This window comes from Tiliqua scincoides, chromosome 7 (genome assembly GCF_035046505.1).
Source record: "Tiliqua scincoides isolate rTilSci1 chromosome 7, rTilSci1.hap2, whole genome shotgun sequence".
NCBI lineage: Eukaryota > Metazoa > Chordata > Lepidosauria > Squamata > Scincidae > Tiliqua > Tiliqua scincoides.
In genome coordinates this window covers 70,907,185-70,927,360 of record NC_089827.1, presented here as the reverse complement: position 1 = coordinate 70,927,360, position 20,176 = coordinate 70,907,185, and the positions used below count along the sequence as shown (strand labels likewise).

The window sequence follows — 20,176 nt, the reverse complement described above, 5'->3', positions numbered from 1 at the left end:
CATGTTTACTGTGCATGAAGTCCTGCTGAATTCACTTTCTCTCAAGTAGGCATGCAGAAGATAGCTACCTGTGTGAGTCAGGGCTCTGAAATGCAACCTCAAAACCACTTTCCAATGCTATAGTTCAGGTCCAAAACATCTGGAGTGAGACTTCGATAAATGTGTCTTGGTACCTCTGACTGAAGAACGTTCTCCTTCAGCTCAGTCCAGTGCATGTATACTCAGAAGGAAGTGCCACGGAGCGGACTGGGGACCCAATCCTATCCAACTTTTCAGGACCGGTGCAGCTACAATGCAGCCTTGAGGTAAGGGGACAAAAGTTCCTATATCTTGAGGAGGCCTCTGTGACTGGCTCCCCACCACAGGATGCAGTGCTTGCCCCACTGGAAAATTGGATAGGATTGGGCCCTGGTACTTTCCTTCTAGTAAGTGTGCACTTGGATTGCAGCCATACTTCCTGTTTGGCACAATTTATCCTCAGGCTTTTGTGAAGATAATAAGCCAGTTTCAGCTCTCTGCAGTGGTTGTGTCTACCATTCAGGGAACTTCAGGACATGAGGCATGATGACTGGGCAACAACATTTTCAGTACTTTCCCAAGATTTTTTGGAGAAAGCCATTTTAACCTTTAAAAAAAAAAGGTTACCTGTATATGTGCAAAATGTTACATCCTTACCAGTTTTAAGTTAAGGGTCTGTAGCATGCAAAGCCACTCTCACACCATTCTGTTCAGAATCTGTTTCAGGAGCAAAGCTGAAGTCCTGGAATCTGAGTTGTCCACATCATACACTTATTGAGTTTGCTATCTTCTCACTGTGTACATTATCTGATGGGAGAGGAAGATGATATGAGCAATAGCTTTTCTCTAATATTTCTCTCTATTCCAAATTAATATATTTTTGGGGTTTTTTTTGTTTTGTTTTAATATATTTTATTTATTCATTACAGATACAGGAAAGGAAATAGGTTTAACTTTGGGTAGGGTACAACACAGGTTACACATAAGGTTTGGCCCCAGATTCCAACATACATCATTCAGTTAACACGGAAAAAACACAATAATCATCAATACCAAATTAATATATTTTTGTATGGGGAAAGTAACTTCCCACAAATAATGCAGTGGATTCTACTGGTGTTAGCCTCTATAGTAGCTTCCTCTCCTTATTGGATAAAGAATATTATATACAGCGCATACACTGAGGAGAAGGTTCGCTGAAATGATGCTAGCAGGCCATTCGAAAGCTTCTCTAGGTTATTCGTCCCATTATGTTTGAGTGAGCACTGTGTACACTGAAGTAATGAAAGTTGTTTTTTTTTTCAAATTGGCAAGCAAGGAGTGGACTGGGTCTGCTAAATCATTCTCTGGAAAACAGAACCACTTCTGCAAAGATGAAAAGAAGCTTTCTGTGAGAGAATTATGGCAGTGGGAAAGCCCAAAGATTGGGGAAAGAGAATGGAAAAGGAATCCAGGAAAGGAAAATTGGCTAGCATGATAAATTGAGAACCGTATGTGGGGAGAGAGAGAGAAAGATTAAAGGTGACAATGAAAGTTTAGCTAGCTCACTTTGAACCATTTCGGCATGCTATCTGTAAAGCACAGGTTTTTCCAGAGGGGCAGAAATTCCCTAGATTCAGATGATACCTGCAGAGGAGGTGACATACTTGGCTAATGGGTTATTCCAATGAGACTAGAAGTTGCAGACCAGACGAATGAGGCATTGGTAGTGTGTCTTCAAAGAAGATGTGAGGAGCTGAATACTCAACTCCATGGTAAAAATCAGAGTTGGTGAATATGATTGCCTGAACAAGCTCTACAGTCAGTGCTAAGTTTGAGGATAGAAGTTGTTTTGTTTCAACAGCAAGAGACAAGCACAATTTTAAAAAAAACTGTTCTGCAAAGTCTTGCTTGGATAAAGCTCAAGGCATAAAATATCCTCATTTGGAACAGGTACAGGAGCTGCTCTTTCACTTTTGAACAACGCTGCTGTTATGTCCTGTTCTAAACATTTTGTGTGCTTGTTCAGCGGATATTTGGAAAGGGCCTAAGGGCGGAAGTAGATGTTAAAAGAGACAGGGAGGTGTCACCACTTCATGCCTGTTTCTCCCATCTTCCTGGTCATGTCTAATATAACACAGTACATGTTATTGCGTGTGTTTCCCTGACCCCTAAAAACAATAGCCAGTAATCTGATGCAGTGGTTGGCATTGTGTTATTATATATAGTATACTTTACCAAGATGAGAGGAGAAAGACACATGGGGTGGTGGCATCTGGGCTAGCTCAAGACCTCTTGGTGCCTGGGGTGGTATGCTCAAGCTGCCACCCTTACTTGATAATCTATAATCCTCTGCTCCTTTCACTTTCTGGATTAGAAGAGGAAGTAAAGCAGAAGAAGGAATTGTGGAAGAGATGTGAGAGTTGGACTAGAGTGTCTCTGATGCTTTCACCCACCATGATTCTTTCCGCCACAATTCCTGTTCCACTTTGTCCTTCTCTTAACAATCTAGGGAGCAGGAGGTAAAGAAGCATGGAGGTTGGTGGGTGGGTGGGTTGAGGTGGGCATTATCTGTCAATCTACTACCTTAGGTAGCACTTCAGTCTGTCTCATGGATGGTTGGCAGTTCTGTGTCACTTGGGTTGACCTGTGAAAGGTAGGATAGGAATGAGTGAATGAATGAACATCTAATTTTGTCTTAAACTGTGGTGCCCAAATTGTGTTGCTGCTGCCCATGTTGCACCTCAAAGGGTAACTGTAAAATACAGGCTCCTGAGCATGGCACTGGATGTGTTAAAATTGCAGAGTAACTTTAATCAGTGAGTTCAACGCCCAAAAAAACATGATTTAGCAGATATTTTAATTCCACTTCAGGAAAGAATTTTGCTTTTCATTTACGTGCTAATTGTAATTTGCTCTTTAACTGCTGAGTCCACTGTGGCAATTGTGATCAACTCTTTCAACTTAAAGATAACCTGAAATTACCCTTCTGTGAGTCCTGTAAAGATATCACATTGTGTGCTGATAAATGATGCTGATAAATGATACTGATGGTAACAACCTGTCATTTCTTTGTAGGACAAATTGTGTGTATTTTGTTGATATTTGTTGTGAAGTTTGTTCTGTATTATTATGTACAATTTTTCTTATAATTCTGTTATATATTATTAAGTGTTCTTCATTTCGGACCTGGATAAATGACCAAAAGTGAGAAGAACATTGTAAACATTTCCTAGTGCATGTGTCAGTGTTCATACATAATTCAATAGAAGCTTCTTTTCCAGTGAAGCCAGACTCTGCATTATGTTGCTAATTCCTTGTCACTTGCAGGAGATAAGCAAATCTTTGAGGATGTAGAAAAATGCTTTCAATTACTTCATACAATGAAAACTGTCAATAAATGGAAATAACTTTTTAAAAAATATTCCTGTAGAGATGCTATAGCTTTAGACTATATAAACATAGAAACTGCATGGGTATTATAATGTTTAGAGTTATCAGACATATCTACACATTTATATTCACAGAATTGTGCTTTCTTTTAAAAAAAAGTTCTGCCTGATTCCTGAATCCATAGTTAGGGTGCCATTCCCCAGTCACTTCTTCTGCACAACATCTATGGATTGCAATGAGATTTCCTGTGTCCAACTGAAATAGCTGAGCTTGTGCAGGATCTTTACTTAGGGCCCAATCCTATCCAACTTTTCAGCACTGATGCAGCTGTGTCAGGGCCCAACCCTAACCAATTTTCCAATGCAGTTGCACCAGTGGGGTGTGCGCTGCATCCTGTGGTGGAGGGGCAGTCCCTGGGGCCTTCAAAAAGTATGGGAACAAGTGATTCCTTACCACAGGGCTGCATTGTGGCTACACCGGAGCTGGAAAGTTGGATAGGATTGGTCCCTCAGTGGGGTGTGCATTGCATCCTGGTTTCAGGGTGCAATCATGGAGGCCTCCTCAAGGTAGGGGAATGTTTATTCCCCTACCTGAGATCTGCATTGAGGCTGCATCAGCACTGGAAAGTTGGATAGGACAGGGCCCTTAGTCTATGGTGCCTTTACACAGATAAATTAGTAGCTTCAATTTATGTCCTTTTTTCAAATATATATTTACTTTGACTGATAAATGAGCCATTAGTTGTTTGATTTTTCTCTGTAAACCGCTTTGTGAACTTTTAGTTGAAAAGCGGTATATAAATATTGTTAATGATAAATGAACTAATACGGCCTGTATGTTCCCTGCCATTTTTTTGCTTTGACACAAGCTAACAATGTGCCTTTGAACTGATACCAGAAATGTCAACAGGTCAAATTGAGGGCCAGTGAATTAATTCTAAATGTAAATATTTCAAATAGTACATGTGTTGGTTTCCTTTTTAGAGGCATTTAGTTGAAAATGGAAGGCTTGACTGCCTTCTGAATGTCAGAGGAGTACATTTCAAAACAAGCAGACATGTTTATGTGAAAAAGTCCTGTTTGGATGAACTATTACATTTTGAATGTACAAATTTTTAATGCTGCCAGAGCACACCAACAGCTATGTAATCCTGCTGAAGTTAGCTCCAATTCTGTCTGAAAACAGCTGAGTATTTCTTTCAGCTTCCACCAACTTTGACAAGTTAACAGTGGCTCAGAATATCTTATAAAGCATTAGACAGCTTTTTCCCCCAAGCAATATTCTTGTACATTTTTGTTCCTACACAGTGATAGTCTATTGCAATTATTATTAATACAAATTATTATTTTTTTCCCAAATCAATAAAATCTTTTTTTTTTTTAAAGAAAGAGGAAAGGCAGGGAAGACATTACATTGGGTATAAGCTACTAGTCCTTACATTTACAGCCATTTTCCTATCCCTATTCTCATGTTTATTCACTAATCCATGCTATCAGATCCAGTACAGGTTGAGTACCCCTTATCCAGAATTCTGAAATATGCAATATTCTAAAATATGGAACTTTTTTGAGCTCTAACATGACTTTTTGTAAAAACCTTCTTCGGCTAAAGAAATAAAATTACAAACTGTGTTTCACACACAGACCTTTTTCATACTCAAAATTATTTTTAAAATATTGTATTAAATTACCTTCATTTTATATGTATGATATGGGGTATTTGAAACATAAATGAATTTAGACTTGGGCTCCATCCCTAAGATCTCTCATTGTGTATATGCAAGTATCCTGAAATATGGAAAAATTCAAAGTCCAAAATAACATTTCTGGTCCCAAGTGCTTCACATAAGGAATGTCCAACCTCTATTGAACTTTTTGTTTTCTTTTCACTCTCGATTCTGCACTTGTTCTCTCACTCCATATTACTTGCACATATTTTCCCCCACTGTCCATTAACCAAATTCCTCTCCACCAAACCTTTTCTCAGAAATCCACTCCTAGTCTACTATGGAATTGATTCATTTGTACTCTGTAGGATACCACAATCTGTTAACCTTCTTCTGATTCACCCTTTGACCACTACTAAATTTGCAAACCTTCTTCCTTCCCTATTCACTATCATTCGGTCTGTATTTTATCTGTGGCAGATTTAATAACGTGAATTTTCTCCACAAAATAGCACACTGTCAATTTTAAATAACTGTGCTAACTTGAAAATAATGTATCACAGTACAGTGCTAGGCATTTTTGTGTTGCGGTGCATTTAGTGGAAGTCCCAAGGAAATCTGTGTAGGATTACAGCCTTCTAAAAATGTGGTCAACACAAGGAAGGAAGCCCCATTCCTTACAGCAGTCTAGTGCCAATTATCTCACCAAGCCAGGTCATAACCTCAGTCCATGAGGTTTCCAGTCCAAAACCAGAGTCCTTGACATGTGTCTTGATTGAAAATAATGGGACTTCAAGTAAATGTGTTTTCAGATCAAGCCATAAACTGCTGTACGTGCACATATGCTGGTTGAAGCCCCAATCTAAATCTATCATAATAATCTGTATGCATGTACCTGATAGGGGAAGAACTGCTTTAGTAAAGGTCAAAGGTTGCAGAACCTAATTATGCAAAGGAGTTCAATAGAAAATGTGCAACCTTTAAAAAAGGTCATTTCTCCATGGTTTTACTAATGTTTGTGTGTGGATGTTTTAATTTTTATTTCTTCCTTCTGTCCTCCTATCTATGTTGTGTCTCATGACTGTCTGGATTGTCACTTGGCGGTAGGTTAATTTTGCTCTTTGGACACACCTAGTCTAAAGCTCTGATATATTTTTATTCTCCTGACAGCTGAGGCTTCTCAGCTGAGATTTATACATAGCTTTGACACACATCAAGAGGCTGAACTAAATTGATTTCTTTCTTTTGCAGATTAAAGGTGGGGTGTGTGTTTTTCCTTTTCTCCATAACAAATGTATATTTAAGCCAGATGGTAGAAGAAAGCTCAAGTTGTGATGTGCAAAGAAAATAATATACTTTTTTGTTTCCTTTTTACACCTATCTATATATAGAGGGGGGGAGAGAGAGCAAGTGAGCATGCACACTATATCAAAGTTACAGCAAAATCGTTCAAAAAAAAAAAGAAAAAATGTATTTTCCTTTTGGCATTAAAAAGATCAAAATCTCATTCAATTACTGTGTGCTCCGTATCTCATGTTGTTTATATGGCCTTTACACTGCTTTCAGCCATCTCTGCAATGCTGGACTGCACCAAACCGGTGCAGAAATACAGTGGTGTAACTGGGAAAATATTTGGTCCATTTTTTTAAAGTATCTTCCTATCACAACTTTCACTGCCATAGTTTATCAGTCTGCAGCAATCCTCATGTGTCTCCTATAATTTTATGCTGCCATCTTTTTTTTCCTTGTAAGACGGGAAAAACATTCAGCTCTAGAGACACTCTAATATGTTTGATTTAATGACTCCAAATTTAATGTATTGGTACAGCAAATCCCTTGCTTAAGCTCAGCCTTTGGGAGAGGAATAGACTTAATAATATCAATGATGAACAGTGGCACTGAAAAATTATCAGACAAGTAGTTCCATTTCTTGAAGAATAATTGCAGCAGTGGGCCCTATCTTTTATTAGGTCACAAAGTGTTAAAGGAGAGGGAGATGTAATATCACAGCCATTTAAATTACATCAGGCCCAAATATTCTCACTTGCTAGATACTTTGATTTTTGCTAAGAATGCACTTCTTGATTAGATCAGGACATTGGGACTTGGCCCAGTTTATGCCACTAATAGTGACAGTTTTTCACTAAGCTTCACTCCTGCCCCATTTACCCATCAGGGGAAAAATATTTGCCTGTCACATAGTTATTTCCAAGGATATGACACCAATCCTAGAAGCGTGCATGTTGTGGTCATGGCATGTAAGAACACAGTGGGTGGGGCTTCCTTGAAGATGAGCTAATCTTGTTCTTAAGCACTATAGAGGCAAACTTCTTCTGTTTCTAGGAACAAAGTGTGCTTCCAGTATTAATTCAAAAGCAAATGTCCCTCAGCTATCAGAAGTTTTGAGAAACACAAAAATAACTAAGCCTTATTTACCAAGTCTGCTCTGAAGCCACAAGGCTTATATTCTTTGGCTGACATTCAGAACTGGTGGACATCTTTTAGAACAATCTGTGAGCCACATGAACAAGCCTATAGACTCGCTTTTGGTTCTTATGGTTGCCCAGCATATCTCTACTCTACTCATGCTTCCATAGTGGAGATTGGGTGTGGGGTAGTCAGGAGCCGAAAACAACAAGAGGGATTCCATAGCTAAGAAAATTATCCAGAAAAAGAAACAAAAACCCAAGAATAGCTGTGAAGGGAAAAAGTATCTTTTATCCTGCATGCATTTTTGAGATAAATTCTCAGGGGAAGTCGTCTTTATAGTGTCCTCAAAACACATCCAGAATAAAATATACTTTTTTCCTCATAGCTGTTGGTTGTTGTCTTTTTCCTCCAACAGGTAGGCAGAATCCCACTGTCCCACTGTGCATTGCCTTTACCCAATTTACCACTTGTGTGAGTCTCTGTAAGCAACAGTTTTTCAAACAAAACAGGGACTTGCTACGACAAGCAATATTTGTGATCCACTAAACTGAGCAGATGCTACAAGCCAGAAACGACAACTAAATAAAATGCAGAATCTTAAATTAAAATCTTAATTGAGACCACTTTTGTAAAAATACTTGGAAAGTACATGTAAGTGTAACTCTTGTTGAAATCATTGTTACTTTAGGATCAGAACACTAATGTAAAGAGATGTTTCTGTTTGGGAAGGCTTAATTTGTGAAACAAAGCTCCCTCTCATGCTTCTGTCCTCTATCTTTCCCCACCCCTCACCTCCACCTAGTCTTTGTTCTGGTGCCACCTCTGTTTGGTGGGATGTGTTCTGCCTGATGACTCATAGGTGTCTTAGGCCTTAGCCAGGAGTTTTTTTATTGATCAACTCCCCAAATTCTTATCACTTTAGTCAATGCTTTTGACACATGATGCTTGCGCACTTCTAGAAGGTCTTCCCTATACATTTGCTTAACTTTAAATTTGTTTACAGCTGTAACAGAAAAAGAATAAGAATGCTTTTTTCCCTTAAAAATGATTTCTCATCTCTTCTTTAGTGTAGGGCACTATTGGAACTGCAATAAATGTTCTCAAACTCTTTAACTGATAAACTGTTTTGTGCAATCACATCTTTAAATCAGCCAACATGAAATAATCCATTTGCCCCCCATTAATACAATGTATTAAACAAGGGAAGGCTGTATGACCTGCAGTCTTAATCCTATACCCAACCAAGCCAAGGTCTCATTTTTATAGGGATAGAGTAATTTATATCTTAATTGCCCAAACTGCTATCTTTGTCTGTTGGCAGCTATATAAATTTGAGAAGTTTGATGTTCATTTTCTAAATAGGAAAGGCAAGAGTATCGATCTGTGAAGGAATCCAATTTTTAAATGGCCATTACAGGACTGACTTTCTTTCTTTATTCCCCTTGCACAGCCACACTAGCAAATAAGCAGGTTGCTATAATTAATATTATAAGGGAATTAATCAAGAAATTTCTACCAGAACATAAAACTATTGAGTGAAAATGTACATGATGAAATACATCAACAGCACAATCTTATGCGCATCTACTCAGAAGTAAGTATAACTGAATTCAGTGGGCTTACTCCCCGGAAAGTGCATAGGATTGCATCCAAAGGCTACTACCATTGTATAGAAAAGGGAATTTTGGCAATTTAAACCCTTCCATGTTGAACTGCACCTGCCAAAATTCCCTCTTCTATAAAAGGGTTAAATGTAGAGGCACTCTGTCTTCCTCTGTATCTGGTCACCCTGGGCCAAGGCAGTAGTTCTATATACCCTTACCTGACGGCTAAATCCTAAGTGCTCATTATGCTGCTGGATGCATATTTTTTGGGATTCGGCTGGCAGACCAATGGAATATCACAAGACCCACTTCTAAGTAAAAGTTAAGTAGGATTGTGCTGTATGTTCCATTAAAACCAGTGGGTTAAGTTAATTATGGCCAATATATATGCCCCATTGTTTTAGATTTTGTTCAGTTTTGACCCTAATATTTTAAACCAAAAATGGCATAGGATATAAACTTGCGCTTTCTAATACTGTACAAATTAATGCTTTGGGGACATTTTTTTCTCTAGTGCAAAACGTATTGCTAACTGCTGTCTGTGCTTTTAAGTAAGACTGCTGTTTTATCTAGCAGTCAACTTTACGATCATTATTCCCTCATAATTGTGCTAAAATCAATGCATTTTTAAATCAATTTGGTTCAGCCTGCCTTTTAAATTGAGAAGACGTGAAAAGAAAAATAGAACAAAAAAGGGTCTTCTTTTCTGGGAACGTGCATTTGCTAATGGCATGATGATACCTTTTGCTTCCATACTCATCATAAATGAAAAAAGAACATTCAGAATGTTTGGCATTTCATTTTGTGAAGGAGCCGCATATATAAGAATGTATTCTACAATGGCAGTAATTCTGCGGAAAACACTTTGCTTTAGTGCAAATAACTCACAGCATGCACAACTGTTTTAAACTGAATGAATGTGCAACCTTGCCTATTTAATAGCATGTTTTATCCACACTTGCCTCTGGACAAGGCAATTTGACTGGATTGGATCTCTAAAAACAAACAAAAAAATCGAATTGACATTCTCTTTGTGTTTCAGGCATTGAAACAAACGTTGCTTGCAAAATCCCCAAGAGGCGCTTTTTCCTTCTTTCATTGCTTCCTTGCTGCTTGCTGATGATGACTTTTCTCTTGTGCAACCAGCATATTCTGAATATATGTCAACAACATATATGGTTTTGGGCATCATGCTTGCTTCTAGTGGCTTCACTATAGGGTTGAGCACTGAGTGCTTCTCCAGGCTTTCCTTGAACGCTACTCATATTCATTGCTGCTTTTGTCACTCCTATTCTCTGCAGGCTCTTAAGGATGATGACGCTGAAACTGGGTTGACTGATGGAGAAGATAAAGAAGAACCCAAAGAAGAGGAAAAATTAGGGAAAATCCAGTATTCTTTGGATTACGACTTCCAGAACAATCAGGTTTGAAACTAGTGTGAGATTATATGAATGAGAAAGGGGAAAAGGTATACTGTAGTGTACAGGGTTCACTTCTAAAACTATTCACATCAATTATTATAACTTTTAATTTGTGCATAATTTTGGCATTTCAATGATTCTATGGAAATGTTGCCAGAGCTTCATTTACACTGGTATTTTAAAACGTTATATTTATACTCGTTTTTGGTGTTCTAAAAAAACACACTTTGAACTTCAGAGGTGTTTGTTTTTTTTTTGTAAAATTATACAAAGGCAGTGACATTTAAGATTGAATTTTGCGGGGTTCAGAATTGCATATTGTCACTGAAATTGCATTTTGTAAAATGTTTATTTTCATGCCTTTTTAAATGTTTGCTGCAGTATCAGGAATAACAGTAATAAACTCAACCACAGTCATGAGAGTGATAAGTACAGGCTTCCCTGGTATCTGCGGATCCAGTTACCTGCAGCTCCCACGTCCTTCCCAGACCCAATACTTCCTCCTTTCTGCTAACATCCTGTTTCCTGCCAGTGAGCGCTCTTACAGCCCAATCCTATCCATGCCACTGCCCGTTCATCCCCTTCCCCTGAGGAAAACCCCAGGCCCTGCAATGGGGCTTCTCAAGTCTGTGCTGGCTATTTTGCCTGCACAGATCTGAAAACCTTTGTGTGGGCTTTTCAGCCTGATACAGAGGAAAGGATCCGGTGGAGCCCACCCCACTCCTGGGCTGGTTCCTCCTCCTGCCCTGCAAACCTGTATCGCCACCCAGTGGGCAAACTTACTGCTGCAAGTGCTGCGGAGTCGTCAGCATGATCTGAGACCCTGCAGTGAATGGCACTGGACAACACCGGTGGCCCCTCCTCTCCACAAGTTGTGAAAGTGCCTTAACTTCCACATTTGCGATGCCAAGTGCCAACACTGGAGGCCCATGTGATTGGACCTCAGTCTCTAACCTGCCTGTTCATCTTGCTATAAACTTTCTTAAGCTATATCCGTGATGGTCTAACCGTATCCTTTAAATTGCAAAGACCTTGACAAACAATGCAAAGTAGTTTGCTAGGAAGTTTGGTATTGTCAAAGAAAATATAAAAATACATATATAGCTGTCATAAGCAGCACTTTAAATACTTCTTGTCTGCATATAAAACAGCTTCTTGAAATCTGCGTCTGCTATAATTAGGGGTTTGTTAGATCCTTGGGTTGTTCTCCACTTTTGTAGGTAGAACTGCAACAGTCTGTGTGTGCATGTGTTTGCACAGCTATGTTTGTGTACATGCATTTATAAATAGAGATGTCAGGAAACAGCATTTGCAAGCTTTCCTTAAATGTCTCTGTAATATTCTGTCTCTTCCTCCTCTTTCAGCTTTTGGTGGGGATTATTCAGGCTGCTGAGCTGCCTGCTTTAGATATGGGTGGCACATCAGATCCCTATGTGAAAGTTTTCCTGCTTCCTGATAAGAAGAAGAAATATGAAACAAAAGTTCATAGGAAGACCCTTAACCCTGTCTTCAATGAGCAATTTACATTCAAGGTATTATTTTGATAATTACACAGCACGCTTTTCTTTGTTTGCTATATATACTAAAGGTTAATCTCATGCACAGCCACTAGATTGCATATGTTCTAGATCAGGGGTGTCCAAGGTTTTTGGCAGGAGGGCCACATCATCTCTCTGACACTGTGTTGGGGGCCATGGAAAAAAAAGAATTAATTTACATTTAAAATTTGAATAAATTTGCATAAGTTTACATAAATGAATATATTAAAGATGAACTTATATGAATGAATGAAGGTCTTGCAATAGCTCAAGGCCTATAAAAGGCCTTGTACAAAGCAAGGCTGGCCTTTCCTTTGCTGCCACTACTGCATCACAGACATGAAACAGCAAGCAGTGGAGGGAGCCCTCATCCCACAGATCACGCGAGAGGTCAAACAGTCACTCTCACACTGAGAGCAGTTGCGTCGGGCCAGTGCAGGCTCTAGCAAATCTCCAGAGGGCCAGAGGCTCATTGGAGACTGGGGACTCCCTGAGGGCCGCATTGAGAAGCCTCGAGGGCCGCATGTGGCCCCAGGGCCGGGGTTTGGGCACCCATGTTCTAGATGATTGGTGACCCATGACACAATGGAATTTTCTCTTGGAGACATTTCGAAGATCACCCTGTAATGAAAAATGTAGGTAAGGGTGAAGGACTACTACCAGTATTATAATTCAATTGTAGCTCTACTGTTCTACATTTTTTATGACTCTGGCCTTGAATCTGGTTGAAAGGTCTTAGAAGAAGTGACAGGCGACCATATTGTGGCAGCATTGGAATTTCACGTAAAGATGACTTTGCTAAGAAAGCATTGTCCATTTCAAGAGGTTATACAAGTTCTTAATTGGCTCCTCTCAGACAGTGTTTTCATCTTGTTTGGGGGAAAGGAAGCTGTTCATTCTTGCTAATAAAGCAAAATTGATAGCTAGGTGACTCTGCTAAGAGGACAATGTGTAGTCTTCCTTTTCTCCTACTGCCTTTTGTGTTCCCAAAAGAACTCACTCAAGACGTAATATATTATTCCTTTCTTGGGTCTTGGGGCAGGCAGGGGTGAGGACACAGAATGAGGCTGTACAAATACTTCTTTTCTTATAGTCCCTTGACCCAAGGTAATTTTTTGTCTATAGCATGTGAACTTACATGCCTTACACGTTAGTAGGAGAAGAAATCAAGACATGCTAGAGGGCTCTGCTATGCTGTTTCCAGATTTAAGAAATTCATTTAATATCTCTCATACTCCTAACTCGGTTTTTAGCAAAAAAAACGGCAGCATAGCTGAACTTTCTTTGAAGGTGTTAGTCTGAAATGCTCACTGCACTTCTGATGCTATAGGCCTTTCCTTCTGAATACTTTGTCTTATGACAGCTCAAGTTTGAAAGCAGGGACAATAAAAGATTCAGGCTATCACTCAACAAGAAAGATATCCCTGGAGGCCTCTGCCAGTACTGCAGACATAAGCTATTTTCTCTTGAAGATGTTCATAAAAATAATCCTTCCTCCTTCCCCCCTCCATTTTTTGGAGAAGGGGAAGAGTAGTTCTTTACTGAAGTTTTCCCTTCACTATACTTAAATGAAGCAGAACAACACATTTAAGATTCAGGAGTAATGCTCAGTCAAGAAGACATTGCTTGCATTGCCAGTGTTGGAGAGTAAAGTGTTGGAGACTGGGTAAATCAAGGCATTACCATGTACTGTCCAAGAAATGTTGTATCCTTCCATTAAGCCCATTTAAATATACGAAAAGGTATGCAGATGTGTGCCTTGATAGATTCCATCTAGTTGCCACTATCCAGGGTTTTTAATGCATGCACAAGAACACCAGCACATACAGTGAACACAAACAGGATATTCCATCCTTTTCTTTGAGACAGGGAATAATACATTGCCCATTGACCATTCTATTTCACAGAAGCATTCCCTGTGCTGACTAAAGCTCTGTGAAGCCTGGGATCCACTCCGCTTTTAACATTCATGTTTTATTATCCAGAAGCATCCATTAATATTTGTCACTTAACATGTCATGGCTAATGAGTTCAGGAGCAGCACACTATGAAATCTATTTTGTCAAACAATTATGAGAATTTTCACTGTGTTTATAAAGCAAGTGTACATTCTGTATCAAAGCTCTTCTATATACCCTTCTATATTAACCATAACAATAATAATCATGCGTTCCATATGTCTGCATACATTTCTTATGAGCAGTTTGATGCAAATAATTCCTTTTGCTTTTATCCCGTTAAAGGATTAAAAACAATGTTCCCAGAGCTATCAGTTTCTCTGACGATTGAATGCTTTTAATTATTGTGTTTGTGATCATACATATGAAAAGGCGAAATATTAAGGGTTGTATGCGCAACCTCCTGATTTTAGGAATGGGTTAAGTCAGAATGCCAGATGTAGGGGAGAGCACCAGGACGAGGTCTCTTGTTATCTGGTGTGCTCCCTGGGGCATTTGGTGGGCCGCTGTGAGATACAGGAAGCTGGACTAGATGGGCCTATGGCCTGATCCAGTGGGGCTGTTCTTATGTTCTTATGTTCTTATGTAAGGGAAATTTCATCTCTGGCATCTTGACTAGGATGCCATAAGAACCCAAATCTTTTTGAACTATTAAGTATCTGAAAGTAAAGTGCTATTCAGAATGAAATCTTCACCTAGGAGAGAACTTTGAAATAGTTCTGTGATACCACTGGAGGCTGAAGATTCTTAAATCTATAGCCTCTGTGATTTCTGGGGTACTACCATGGGTCATCTAAGTCTTGAAAAAAGCAACCATAAGTCTTCTTTCGTTATATTCTTTGTGTCAAAGTCACATAAGGGTTTCCACACGTATCCAGCTGTGTCACTAGATACAAGAGCAGCTGGTAGTGCAGCTGACAAAAGCTGACATTGTCATCACTGAAATAGAAATTATGGTTATTGTGCCAAAATTGTAGGTCTGTCAGATGCCGCTGCTATTGCCAAAATCCACTTCAAACTGCTTTAGGCTGAATACTATGAACAGATACAGTCCCTAAGGCTAGCACTGTGATTAACCATAGAGCGATTTGCATTTTTGCATGGTATGGCAGCTTGACTTATCAGCCTTTAGAAAGAGAAGCATTCGTTCATGCAGCTCTTCAGAAGTATTGTTTTTACAGTAGATATGCATTTTTTTCAAAGTAAAATTTCTCAGTGTTATAGAGCAAGGTTTTCCAATGACCCAGAGCCACATCCAACCTGTTACAAGATTTTATCCAGCTCGCAGCAAATTAAAATATTTTTCCCCCCAATCACGTGGTCAGAAAATTAGCACATGCAGTTTTGTCTACCGCACTTCTTTCCATATGGTCAGAACGGTGTCAACCTGGCTAACCCTCATTTTTAATCACCTGGGCCAGTTGCTTTAAGACCCTCAAATCATAATTATTCAATGTTAATCTCATCTCTGCCGATAAAGCAAATCAGGTTTCTGCATGTAGACTTTTCAACAACACTGTAAAACGATTGTGGTGAGGAAACAGCATCATTTTACTCATGTAAACAAATCATAACAATATGGATTTCTGCAGCAGTTCAGGCAGAAACAGTATTCCGTGCATCACTCATCTCCACCCATATAAAGCTGATTTTTTTAAGGTCTATGAAAATGAGTAAAATATGCAATGTGGCCCTCATACTGAAAAGTTTGGAGACCCCTGTTATAGAGGAAATGAGAAACCATTTCCATTTTTTTTACAGTCAAGTGCAACACATGGGAAAACACATGAGTCGTGAAGAAAATGCACCCTGTTTCTGTAATTGTGTAATGTCAGTATGCCAGGGCAGGACTTTTCTCATTTACTTTTAATGGAGACAAGATCAAGGGTTCCGACCTGAGGATTTCTTCATACCTTGCTATTAACGAGCGTCCCCCAATGGGGCACACGTTCCAGCAGTCCTTAGAAAAAATGAAATGAAAAGCTACCTATTTGTGAAGAACCAGAGCAAAGCAGGTTCCACTTTCATGGAGTTTCTCTTTCAAAAATTGAGTAACATTGAGAAAAATTTACAGAAACATATAGAACCATTCATATTTGGGGGGGAGGGATAGTCAGTAATATATTAAGTGTCCCTGCCTGCCATCAAAGCCCATGCAATTTTATATCAGGTTGGTTCACCTAACTACAGAACTGCCGCTTCACAATAACCGCATCACTTCCCATGAATATTAAAATGTGACTAATGACCCTCTTCTTAACCTGAAGCATCTGTCCTTAACATATCAGAACAGCTGGAAAATTAGCTGGAGCCTGGCCTTCTGCTGCCAAAATTTATAGTAATATATCATGCCATAGGGGGAACTTCAGCATCCATGATGTGAGAAGTAGAATCCTGGGAAAAGAAACCAGATTACACTGTGTCAGACCCAGAAAGCTAGCTATGCTTTTCTATCAGTCTGGAGGCTACTTTTTTTTTAATTTTTAAGAGAGTGACAGCATGATTTATTGAGGAAAACTTGCTGCAGTATTGAAAGCTCATGTATCTGTGGGGCAAATAATTGGTCTTTAGTTTAACAGTGAAGTCAGACTTGGAGAACACAGAGTAAACGCAATATGAGTGAGCTCCCACATTGTTCTGTAGAACTGAATATTTTAGGTTTACAAAGCATGCCGGATGACTTAATAAAATACACCTCATTTCTTTTCTAGCTCAATTTACCGAGAATGACAGCTGATAAACCAAAGAAATGAATTTGCATTGCAGCAAACCACTGTTGTCTGTGTCAGTTATATAGTTTGCCCTATTTTCTCACTCTGTCTTGAATAGGTGCCGTATTCTGAATTGGGAGGAAAAACCTTAGTGATGGCCGTATACGACTTTGATCGCTTTTCCAAGCATGATATCATTGGGGAGTACAAGGTGGCAATGAACACTGTGGATTTTGGTCATGTGACCGAGGAGTGGCGGGATTTGCAAAGTGCTGAAAAAGAAGAGGTAGGAAAAACAATATATTCATTGTATACAATCAACCTAAAGCCGTTTCTATAGAAACTAGGCCAAAAACAAGTTGTGTCTCAGTCTCTTTTGTCCCTCAGAGTAATGCATCACATAAGCATTTAAAAAAGATTCCTCTGGAAAATTTCTTTGAAAACTGTTAGATCTATTAGATCTTTGTTTTATTTATTATCTCTTCTAAATATGAATCCTTGCCTTTTTGTAGTATTAAAATTGTACTATTCTCTAGCCTGTGTAACGGGAAAAGTACAAAGCATTTCTGTGGAATGCTAATTATGATTTTGAATCTAAGCCTTTCTGTGCATAGATTCCACAACGTAGATGAATGAATGGGTGGCAGTCATATGTTGGATAGTAGGCTATTATATTGATCCTGTACAGTTTGTATTCTCTTGCAAGAAGACCCACATTACAGACGGAGAAACTCTCAGTGCTGCTACAAGACAGTGTCTGGAATCCAAATAAAGGACACACATGCAGGAGAGATAACATTGTGCAGAGCCAAAGTTTTGCTTACTGGTGATTTCTTGGTGTATTTTGCCCCCAACAATTTTCAGAAGACCCTGTTCAGTCTGAAAAGTAGCTTTGGTCCTGATTCACGGTTCAGTCGGTTACTGCCCAATCTTAACTAGGGCTGGATTGGCTTTAAAGACAGCAGAACATCTTTCTGCTGTTGTAAATGGCCTCTGGAGGCACACACAGTACACTCCCAGCAACTATTTTAGAAATGCCACCACAAACAGCAGTAGCACCAGAGGTATACCGCCAGACCCAGCTACCCCTGCTTCCACCAATAAACCAGTGTGGTAGGCAGAACATAGTGAGGATTTGGTGAGCCTTTGGGGGGAGGGGCATGGCAGGGGTGGACAGAGATTGAGTGGCAGCAGTAATGGCTCTGCTGATATTCTCTGCTCGGTTTTGGCCTCGACATGCCCCCTTGCCTCTACTTAGACTGTGCCAGGCAAAGAGCTTGCATAGGACTGAGTAGACCCATAGGGGCCCATGCAGGAGTAGAGTAAGGTACGTAAAAGTAATGTTGACTTACCTCTCTGCCCCCACATGGTCTCTGGCCCCTTGCAGGTGTTCGTGCCAGCACCACTGCACCCGCGGGCAGCCTTTAATTAGGATTGGGTCCTTAGCTACCACACCATACTAGTAGCTCAGAGAGCTCAATAATTTTTTTTTAATCTTTTTGGTGGACTCTGTTCATTTGATATAAGGCTCAGGCCTCTTTGTTGTATTGATTCTAGGCATATGTACCTTCTTAATGACCTGTAGACTTATAGTTTCGTTCCATGTGTGATAAGAAAATAAGATGGTTTCCACTAGAAATGCACTCCTGTTGTGGGTGGATTGCAGTCGCAGTGGAAGCATAGCTGGGCTTCCTCATTTGAGGCTATTCAACATAAACGAAATATATTGCAACAGAACATGAGGCAAAGCTTCATTTTTTTTTCTTTGCATCTTTCTGATAATGTGGCCAGAGCTATTCAAGCGAGCAGCCAATAAATGCACGAAATTGCCATCTAACTGGAGAGTTAGATGAGGTTATTTTTCTTAATATTTGAGGAAGTATTTTCTTGAAAGTACACAGTGCTATATGTTAGAATGATTTATCATTTGCCTTTTATATTGAAGGAAGGATTTTTAAATGATTAAAAATGTAGTGATTTGCACATCTGAAAAGATGTGGTAATGTAGGGTGTGTTTGTGCAAATTATCATCTTGTGCATTCTTTGGAGATCTTCATGACAGAGCTTTTGTTAATACCATTGTGAGATCTTTCCAGTCTGCATACTTCATTCTTTCATTTTTCTCCAGAAGCATATTTGGCAAGCATTTCCCCAGCTCATTGACCAGTTGCTTGAGCTTCTGTAGTTATTCCTTATAAGCCGTGTTCGTCTTACTCCTCCAAGGGCAAGCACTGTAATAAAGAGAACTTGAGTTAGGCTGGAGATAAACAGGTGTTCATAGGGTCAAAAGAGATGTGACATTAATCACCTCTCTACTTATAAGATACCGCATCCTGCTTGAGAGAATAACTGCCTGGTTCTCTTGTGCTTGTTCTTATGCCTTTATGGGTGCAATCCTAACCAACTTTCCAGCACTGACCTAAGAGCAATACAACTCCAAAGTAAGGGAACAAATATTCCCTTACTGTCAGGAGGCCTCCATGACTGCCCCCCCAACTGCCCCCCCAACTGCCCCATTGGCAGAGCCATGTCAGAGCTGGAAAGTTGGTTAGGACTTGGGCCTACATTTCTGTACTCATGCATTATTTGTGTCTTTGTGCGTGACTGAACAATCATGCCTTCATTTTTCTTTTTTGAAAGAAAAGATTATTTCCACCAAGATTATTATATTTCTGAACATCTTTATATGCATTTCATTAGTTAATTTAACAGATGATTGATAGCCAATCTATGACTGGAGAAACAGCAGAGAACTCAGAGCTGAATGCAGTGTGACTGAAATGTCTCACATCTGATGAAAGGGGAAGGGGGGTGAGCCTTGCACAGTTAGAAAAAAAGAAAAGAAACAAGAGAGGAAAGCAAACACATTTAACATCACATCCCTTTTGACCCTAAGACGGCCTTGGGAAGCTCTGGCAAAGTGCTCATTATATTATATGTTGCAGGAACATCAATCTAGAAGCTCCTTTACAATAGTTGTTTTCTGCTTGTGGAACACTGTAACAGTGTGTATTAATCTGGTAAGGGATAATACACAGTGGCAGGCCTGGAGGGAGGGCAGGGGGCAAATGCCCGGAGCGCTGAGACGACACGCGGCACTCCAGACTGCGCTGAAAGCCTTCTGAGGCTTCCGACACTATCTTAAGGAGTACTTCCGGGTTCCCGGAAGCTTCAGAACATTTTCTTAGTTAGTGCTGGCATTGCACAAGGCTCTGTAGTGCTTGGTAAGCAGGGAAGGGGGTGGCATCACGCAGGGGAGCAGCATCACAGACCTTTGCCCCAGGGTGTGGCGAGGGACAAGTCCGTTACTGATAAACATGGGGCAAATGCACAGAGGACCCTCCTTAGGTTACTGGTATTGGTGCTCTTTGGCAGTCAGCTGTATCTGAGGTACATCAGCTCCACTGTTGAGTCCTATGCTAAATTGCCTTTGGTTCATGTCATATTCAGGTAGACAA

The 20,176-nt window shown here is 39.8% G+C and overlaps 1 protein-coding gene and 1 long non-coding RNA gene across 3 annotated transcripts in view; one reads left to right on the top strand and one right to left on the bottom strand.

Annotated features, from left to right (window-relative positions):
- The window catches only part of SYT1 (synaptotagmin 1), a 156,443-nt gene that overhangs the window by 31,413 nt on the left and 104,854 nt on the right, over nt 1-20,176 (top strand). The window contains exons 3-5 of one of the 2 annotated variants that reach the window (XM_066633269.1): nt 10,401-10,514; nt 11,876-12,043; nt 16,837-17,004. In XM_066633269.1, coding sequence (XP_066489366.1) covers nt 10,401-10,514; nt 11,876-12,043; nt 16,837-17,004 — 450 coding nt within the window. Of the gene's footprint in view, nt 1-10,391; nt 10,515-11,875; nt 12,044-16,836; nt 17,005-20,176 lie in introns of both variants that reach the window. The other variant, XM_066633268.1, reaches the window with a different exon arrangement.
- Nucleotides 18,496-20,176, bottom strand: part of LOC136656874 (uncharacterized) — a 126,387-nt gene continuing 124,706 nt past the window's right edge. Inside the window, exon 3 of the long non-coding RNA XR_010794721.1 lies at nt 18,496-18,949. This is a non-coding gene — a long non-coding RNA (uncharacterized lncRNA). The remainder of the gene's footprint in view (nt 18,950-20,176) is intronic.